A 9,407-nucleotide genomic window follows, 5' to 3' on the forward strand; every position below is an offset into this window, starting at 1 on the left:
AGGAGCCGCTACACAAATTCGAAAGAAATCCCGCCCCTTTCCTCGCTGTTCTGAAGCGAACTGGTTCCGTTCGGGGCGTCACGTGGGGCGGGAGTATTTGAAAGCCGTTAGTGCGGTGTGGCGCTTGTTCCGCTTCCGGGTGGGAGGTGAGGGCGGCGCGGGGTCGCCATGGCGAGTAACGCCGCCAGCCTCAACGCGGTGCGGGAGACGATGGATGGTGCGTGGCACAGCCGGTGCCTGGGGGAGGTGGGGGCACTCCGTGCTGGAGGTGGCAGCCAGGGCTCCGCTCCCGCCGCGCCGGCAGCCCCGGCTCGGCCTCTGCGAGCGGGTCTCGCCCCAGCGCTGCGGGGCCTAGAGCTGGCTCTTAATGAACACAAGCGCCTCTCCTATGAAGAGGGTCGCGGTGTGCGGTCGCTTAAGGATTTAGCGCATAGCGATTTCTTTTTATGTTATGCATAATGCCTGAAACGCTTTTAAATACGTGTGTAGTGCTAGTATCTCTGGAGCTCGTATGACTTTTTAAATTAGCTGTTAAGCACTTAATATAATGGGGTTATCTGCAAATGTATATATCATTAGCTGTTCTTTATTCATTATTTGAAATAGTTAATGTTACTTGGCTCTGTGCATCTTGGGTTTAAACTGGAAATGTCATAGTGAGGGACTAGAGACTGGGGAGAATGTTTGGAGGGGTATTGCTTTGAGTGTGTTATTTTCTCAAGATTTTCCCTTGTATTATAGTTATGGCTGTTGTTACATAACGATTCCTTAGTGAATCATACAATGGTTAGGGTTGGAAGGGACCTCAAAGATCATCTAGTTCCAACCCCCCTGCCATGGGCAGGGACACCCTCCACTAGACCACGTTGTCCAAAGGCCCATCTAACCTGGCCTTGAACACTTCCAGGGAGGGGGCATCCACAGCTTCTCTGGGCAACCTGTTCCAGTGCCTCACCACCCTCACAGGGAAGAATTTCTTCCTGACATCTAATCTAAATCTACCGTCTTTTAGTTTAAACCCATTCCCCCTTGTCCTATCATGACATACTCATGTAAACAGTCCCTCTCCATCTTTCCTGTAGGTCCCCTTCAGGTACTGGAAGGCCGCAATTAGGTCTCCCTGGAGCCTTCTCTTCCCCAGGCTGAACAACCCCAACTCTCTCAGCCTGTCCTCACAGGAGAGGTGCTCCAGCCCTCTGATCAGCTTCGTAGCCCTCTGGACTCACTCCAGCAGGTCTGTGTCCTTCTTATGTTGGGGCCCCCAGAGCTGGGCGCAGTACTCCAGGTGGGGTCTCACAAGAGCAGAGTAGAGGGGCAGGATCACCTCCCTCGACCTGCTGGTCACACCTCTTTTGATGCAGCCCAGGACACAGTTGGCTTTCTGGGCTGCAAGCGCACACTGCTGGCTTGTGTTGAGCTTTTCATCAATCAATACCCCCAAGCCCTTCTCCTCAGGGCTGCTCTCAATCCAAGATCTTCGAGTCAAACTTCAGCTGCTGACCTGCTGCTGGAGGCAAGGCAGGACTAGTGAGATTATTATGGCTGCTCTGATGCTGCAAGAGGATAAGGCCATTCTGTGCAGATGGCAAGAGATTTGTTTACGAAGGACAGTGATGCTGCGTTCTTATAACTGTACTTGACAGCCTTTTTCCACTTCTGCAGGACTTATTTTAGATGGGAGGGAGGATAGGTGGATTTAAAGACAAAGTAAGGGTTTTGAGAACTGCTATGGAAAGTATACTAGCCTTCAGATTTAGGAGCCCAGGCTTCCTGTGTCACAATGTGTATATATTATTTAGGGTAGACATTCATAATTTAATTTCTTCCTGAGGTCAGGTGTTTTGAGAAGAAAACAAATTTCCATTAATGTAAAAATACACTTGACCTTTAAAGATTTACTTAGAGAATATTAGATGTACTCTCACATTTGAACTTCTTCTACACTTAATAAATAAACTGGTTTGGTTTTTTTACTGTTCAAAATAACATTAATATTTTGAAATTTCTGTTATAAGAATATTTATTTAAAGTGCTTTGGTGAAGTAAATGAAAATGTAAAGCGCTATGATAGCTATGCCCATGTAATTAGATTTTTCTTGCTGAGGGCCCATCATGATAAGTAGAAAAAATATTTGTAGGATATATTTTTTTAGACCTTTGTAAATAGCACGTGAAATCTGTGTTGTGTCTTAACTTACTGCATAAAAAATAGGCATCTAATGGAAGTAAATGGGTTGGTATTTAAAAAGTGTTCCTTTACATCTTTAGTAGTTCAGACAGGTAAAATCCTTAATCTAGGAGTTGGATATAAATATTTAGCAGCTGTTCTCCGCAGAATTATTGTTAAGAGCTCAGATTTTTTGTGAAGAAACTGTTACATTTATCTGCCAAAGATGCTGCCTCAACACCTGAAGATAGTTTCTATTAGAAATTAGTGACTGCAGCTCTTGCTGACATAGGAAATTGGAACTTATCTTTAGATTTACTGCTCTGCCTTCAAATATATCACATGCTTTATGACTTTTCTGATAAACTTTAAATGCTTAAAGTAAGAATTGTTTTATTTCTGGGAAGCTGTCAGACTTTCATAGTCAGTTCTGTAGCTCTTAATGTTCAATGGCATTTTATTGCAAATGCATCAATCTGTTGCTTTATCTGGCTGTTGAAGATGCTTTCGTGTGGACAGGGTGCACATGTGTGATGTGTTTGGAACAGTTTGCTTTCAAGCTAGTGGGAACAGAAAGCCTTGTTGTGGAGAAGGAAGCTTTCCTTGTGGCTTGTAGCTAGGGCTTTGGAATGACAAACTGTTTTCATGTCTCAGTTGTGCTTATTCTTAACCTAACCTACCTGTGTGGGCTTCAAGAATATTATCACAGTTGGAGGTTTTTTTTCATAGTATCTGATGTTTCCCTGTGACTTTAGTGGAAATGACTGGATGCATTAGGTCTTAAATGTCGTGGCCTAGGTAGGTGTAACTAAGGCTGTACTGCAGAATGTCTTTAGTATACTGCAGTAGAATATTTTCATAGCTGTCAAGTGGACAGTAGTCACTTGCATGCTGTTTACAAGAATCAAAGAAAAGGAGCCTTCCAGGGAAGGTTTGGAAGGAGAGAGAGATATCTTTGTTTCTGCACAAAGCTGACTAGAATCTTCTCCAAAATGTTTCATACTCACGTGCAGTGCTGCTCTCGAGTCAGGTCGTGTAAAAATCAAATAGTATTGCTTATCCTTAAACCAGCATTAACTTTAGACCTAAAGCCAGGTTTAGCTATGGAAGGAGGTGGATAGAAAACTCATTACATCCTCTGTAAAAGCTTTAAGAGTGTGCTTGCAGGTCTCTTTAGCAGGACTTTATCAGTATCCGGAGTTCAAAAGCACATATTATTCTTATAGCCTACCTTTTACATAATTGACAAGCATGTTAATTATTGAATTCTTAACTTTTTTCAAAATCCATTATCTAGTATTAAGTTTGCTGAACCAGAAAAGTGTGCTATTTATGTTAGAAGCTGTGGCTTCCAGCTTATGCTGAAAAGCTGAGCATGAGTGCTGTTGTTGAGCTTCATACTGCAGAAGCTTTCCACAACTGTTCACAGCTCCTACTGTAGAAACTAAATGTTGATGAATAACACTTTTCAATCATTGAAATTTCATAGTCTGTAGGGACTGAAGTGCTTCTGTGTTTTTCTGTTGCAGTTCTGTTTGAGATTTCAAGAATATTGAACACTGGTTTGGATATGGAGACGTTGTCTATTTGTGTGAGGCTTTGTGAACAGGGGATAAATCCAGAAGCATTATCATCTGTTATTAAAGAACTGCGTAAGGCTACAGAAGCTCTAAAGGTAATGCTTTTGCTTAAAAAGCTTATAGTTTTGTTTTTAAGAATCAGATCTACATTCAACTTGCTACATTTCAATTTATAAATTGTACTTTAAGATATGATTGATTTTTAAATCAAGGAAATGAACTGTTCCATGGCAAAGGCAATGAATACAACTGAATGTAACATGAAGCAGGAATTGGTATGAATAAAATCTTTTCAGAAATAATTAGATTAACTCTTTTGAAGAAAAAAAAAAATGAAGCCAAACACCAACAACCAAAACCCATAGATTTTTATTCTGGGCATTTGTAGCCACCATTTGCCCCCTTAGCTGCATCATATCACAAATAGATTGCTAATTTCTCATTTAACCCATATTATGTCATTTCTACAACCTCAGGCCTAATGGTATGCAGCAGTACTTATAAACAGGTACATGCAGCTTGCTAATGTAATCTTCACATATCACTTTTACCAGATTAACCTATGCTTTGAATCTCTCCAGAGAGAAACAAGAGGGGATTTCATGGTGTGTGTGTATATATTGGGCTTTTCATAATTAGCATTTACCTGTTTAGCTAGCAGAGAGGGCAACTGTGGTTTAAAAAAAAATCCTTATTTGCCTTTTAAAGGATTTTCATTCTTTACTATCTGGCTAAACATGATTTCTTTTCCACTGTATCTTATATTTGTTTATTTCTGAGGAGTGGAGGGGAAACCTATATCTAGCCGGCCTATCTCTGTTCTGAAAGACTGTATTCTGATTCGTATAAAATTCAACTTCACATTTTTACTAGATGGATGCTAGTCAGGGCTACTTTTCACTGGTTTTCAAATTTTTTACTTCATTTTTAACTGAACATTATTCTATGCTCATACATATTTTCTATTTGTGTGCATATGTATATGTTTAACTATGTGTATATAAGCAATTGAGGGCTGGTTTACTTCTTCCTTTTCTTTTACTGGTTTATCATTCCTGTTGCTATCCTTTGCCTGTTCCTCCCATAACTGGCATAAAATTAAGCAATGTCAGTCTCCAACAACTGGACCTTGATGGCTGGGTTGAGTTATTCAGTAATAAAAATCCTGATGATGATACTAATCAAATAATTGGCAGTGTGATTTATGCAGTTATGATTAGTGTCATTCTTCTAAGTTTTGTGTTAATTTACCTGTATGAGTTGGAGTAATAATTACTAGAAATTGTATAAAGAAGTAAACTCCAAAGGGGAAAAAACACCACATGTATTTGGGCACTTTTTTGAAAGTATTAGGGTAAAATGTACAAGATACAGGCTGCTCAGATACGGGATATACAATTTAACACAAGCGAACAGTAATGGCTATGTTAATAAAGGATAATGGAAGTTGACAGCATCATTTTTCAAAAAACAGAATTATTCATTAGAGAACAACACTACATATCTTATAATTTTAATAAGTAGCTTATTTTTAGACTTTTAAGTTCTCTAGGTAAATTAAAATGGTTACAAGAGAATATTAATCTGCATCATGTCTACTTTTGGTATCTTGCAGTAAATGTTTTTTTCTGTTTATAGGCTGCTGAAAATATGACAGGCTGACATAGGAGAAGATTTCTATATGAGAAGAATGCCAAGTTAAAGTTCACAGAGACTTTGAAGATTGCCACTGTTCAGGAAAAAAGTGAAATAAGTATGTGTGTGAAGGTTTCAGAATATTTCTGTAATCTTCATGAAAAGGATGATGTCTAGAATAGCTTTGAAAAGATTTTTTTTAATAAGTTCACTAATAATCTCATTCCTTGGTATTTTTGTGAACTATTTGTGAATGTAGTGCAATTGCTTTTCTTTGGCATCCAGTATTTTTTAAATCATGTGAGATACTACACACTTGCTGAACTTCCTAGTGTGTAGCAACAAATATTGCTATAATGAGTATAGCTTGTTAATGCATCGTTTAGAAGTGCTAAAATATCCTGGTTTTTTATCTCTTGCTTTGATGAAAAACTACATGTACAATTTTAATTTTGCTTTATGGACCAGATAGGAATGAAGCCCATCCTGACTTTATATTAATTAGAGTAAGGGTAGTGACTTAAGTCTCAATCTGAAAGTAAGAAATAAAGCCCTTTTGATAATGTAGGTAATGAATTGTTCTTTTGATTCAAATTGCTGGAAGAAGGTGGTTTTTAACTTGGATAACAAAAGAACTTCAGTTATCTATGCAGAAATGTGTGTAAACTTAAATTCTAGATTACATGGAATATTTTATGGAGTTCAGATGCTACATTTGTTGTGATTACTAGACCTAAAAATATTAAGGCTCTATTGTTACTGCCTTAGTCAAAACATATGAGAGAAGCATCAGATTTGGTTAATGGGAATCAATGAGTCTTAAACAGTTATTTGGCATAGGAAATTATTCTCACTCAGCGCTAGGAGTCTTCACTGATGCCAGAACAAAGTGTTTATAGTATATACAGTAAACTGTTTATCATGTTACTTTCCAGTAGATATCCTTGCATCCAGGAATTCTACTTCATAAGAAAATGTTTTCTTGTTTATTCTTCATCTGCTGCTGTTGAAGCTTTTTTGATTATGTTTTTTATTAGCATGGTTCCAAGGTGTAGTGTTAATGGTACCTAAAGTAACCTCCAAGGTTAGTAGGGTGGAGCACATTTGCAAAATGAACCAAGCCAAACATTATATTTGTGCAGAGAAGAAAGGTCTTTCTACTTTAAGAGTTTACATCATATGCACTCTAGGTCATAGCTCTACAAAAAAGGATCAAGGAGGCTAAATACTTCATGTTGCTGGCAGAGAGAACAGAAAAATATTTATACTGCACTGAATCACTTACCATTAATTCCAGTTAGCCTGGCCAAAAAGTCATTCCTGGAGGATGCTGTGAAGACTTCTGGATAACTAAGCTGGGAGACTTTTAAGTGGTATCACTTTACTCATGAACACTTTAAATCCTTTGTAAATTGGTGTTGTAACTTCAGATTTATAACTTCTGAATACTGGGGGGTTTTTTGAAAACATTAAGGTGTCCCTAGGATGAAAAGATAGCAACAATGAAATTTATCCTAGGAAGTCTGAGAAGTCAGTAAAAACATCATGAAAACACTAGGTCAGATCAACACAAATTAGCAATTAGCTCTTTTACTTAATTTTATCTAGACTCAGTGCTACATGTCAAAAGTGAGAAAAGACTGGGGAGCATTCTTCCTGTTTTCAGGAGTCAAATCTAAGTCTGTGAGTTCTCAAGTTTTCTGTAAACTGTAGCTAATGTGCCCAAAATAATTAGGAAATCATATTAGAGTGCATGTTTCTGCTGGTGCTTTTCTTTTTCCTCCACTGTCAGATCTTTGGGCAATAAAGGACTTCCCTTGAATCACTTTGCATTTCTGTATTTCCAGAGTGTTTTCTAACTTACTGGTTATTCTGTGTCATTGAAATGCTTAAAACCAGCTTGCAAATGCAATATGAGAACAATTTATATGTAACTCTTGATCTGACCAGTAAGTTGCACCTACCATTTTACCATCAGTAAGCTTACTGGTTTTTATGCACATAGACATTTGCTGGTAGACCATTTGTCCTGCAGAATTATAGAAGCAGGGAATGTTTTTGGTATTCAAAACGCCAATTTGATGTATGTAAAATTAAAAATGCATAATTTTCACTATTACATGGAACAAATGGTAGCATTGTTTATACTTAATAGTTCATATTTACAAAATGAAATGCAAAGTTTAAGGTTGAATGTTTAACATATTGGGCTGAAAGCAAAGAGGACATGTTTCTTAAAACTGGCAGATCCGTGGTTACCTAGAAAGCCTATATGATTTTCTTCAGTGTACTTGGCAAAGTTTCTTTTAAAGTACTGCGTGGAACATATGTGCTTAGGAATTGGAATAACAGCTCCTGGTCACTTTTGATTTGGGGTACCATCCAGGACAAATACAAGAAATATGTTTTCTTCTCCCTGGTGAGGGAAAAAAAAAAAGGAAAATCCCTCTAGTAGGAAGTTTCACGCTGGAAATATTTCTGTGCTGTAAAATAGAAGTCTATGACTTCATTAGCATCCCCACTGTGTGAACATGAGGGTGCAGACTTAGCCTGGGTGGCTGAGAAGCCATGCCTGTGTTTGTAACATACAATCTTCTACTACATTTAACTGTAAGAAGCCAGGCAAACAGCACGTGCTCTTCCTCTGGCCTCCTTACGTGCTCTTGGAACTCTCAAAAAGATAAACATAGGAATAGCTATACAGGTTCTGACCAAAAGGTTTTTCTAACACAATAGCCTCTTCTGTAGTAAAAAGCAGATGCCTGAGGAAGGATAAGAACAATGCAAGCACTTCTGGTTCTTTTCCTTCTGTGTTCTCCTAGCTTCCAAGTGTCTTCTATTCCAGGCTTTCCTGAACATCATATGGTTTGTCTATTTAGTAATCCCCAATGCTGCTTTTTTCCAGTACTTGTCCAGTTTCCCTTGGACTACATACACTTCCTGAATAACAGCAGCCTTTATCAGTCGATGTCAGTTGCATAAAGAGTTGCTGCTACTTGTTTATTTTTAACCTGATTTTTAGTAGCTTAATTTAATGTCCCCTGCACAGTAAACCTTTACCTATCATGCTTGTGCCAGTCATGATTCTGCAGATGTATAACAACACATTCACCTTTACATTTCCTATTTGCTAAACTGAAGTGTGTTAACATATTCCTTGGCTGACTAAAGGCATAGAATAGTTTCTATATTTATTGTCCTTTGAAATTGTTCTGAGTCTTACATATTTTCTGAGAAGGGAACTAAAACTGCATGCAGCATTAGCCATGTGGCTGAATACTGGACTGCTTACTTTCTTGCTCTTTATTCCCTTCCTAGTAATTTGTAATACTTGCTTTTTTAATTTGAACTGAGCACTGAGCTGTTTTCAATAATCTGTTGTAACTGCAGGTTCTCACTCTGAAATGGTAATGATAAGCTCAGAGGCTATTGTCTCATATGTGAAACTCTTGCGGTTTATCTCCATGTGTATCATTATTTCTGTGCTGAATTGCATCTGCTGTATTATTTCCTAATCAGTCTTACATGTCTTTCTGCAGTTCTTCAGTTTGCCAGCAATCTTACTACCCTCACTAACATTATCATTGGCAAATTTTGTCACTGTCCTTTTTTTGAGGCTAATTATGAATAGGTCAAGCAGCATATGACCTAGCAAAGACTCTGCAGAGTGCCACTACTGACCGATGGCAGGAACTGACTGTTTATTCACATTCCTTTTCAGTGATTGTAAATAAAATGCAGTCCTGTCTCCCACTTACTTTCTCATTCTTACACTGAGTATCTTTAGTGTCACATATAGCACAGCTGTGGAGAGCTTAAGTACGATCATTAATCTAGTCCTGCAGAGAGCGTGGCATTCTAGATAAATGCCAGGGATCCTGAAAGTTGTAATAGTATAATTACATTTTAGAAATATAAGCTTAAGTAAGAAAATAACTTTACAGGAGATTGTGGAGTATTAGAACAAAAAGACAAACATATGATCCTGAAGTCTCAGTCTTAACATCAGGTAGTTTTTATTTCTT

The 9,407-nt window shown here is 38.1% G+C and overlaps 1 protein-coding gene across 1 annotated transcript; it reads left to right on the plus strand.

The window, feature by feature from the left end:
• The first annotated feature begins 101 nt into the window (after positions 1–101).
• MZT1 (mitotic spindle organizing protein 1) lies at positions 102–7,207 on the plus strand. The gene is made up of 3 exons (XM_054809653.1): positions 102–217; positions 3,697–3,842; positions 5,386–7,207. Exons 1-3 carry the CDS (start codon positions 169–171, stop codon positions 5,407–5,409), a joined length of 219 nt encoding a protein of 72 aa, XP_054665628.1. The 5' UTR covers positions 102–168; the 3' UTR covers positions 5,410–7,207.
• Positions 7,208–9,407: the final 2,200 nt, after the last annotated feature.

The sequence above is a fragment of the Grus americana genome, chromosome 1 (genome assembly GCF_028858705.1).
Source record: "Grus americana isolate bGruAme1 chromosome 1, bGruAme1.mat, whole genome shotgun sequence".
In the NCBI taxonomy this organism is placed as follows: Eukaryota; Metazoa; Chordata; class Aves; order Gruiformes; family Gruidae; genus Grus; species Grus americana.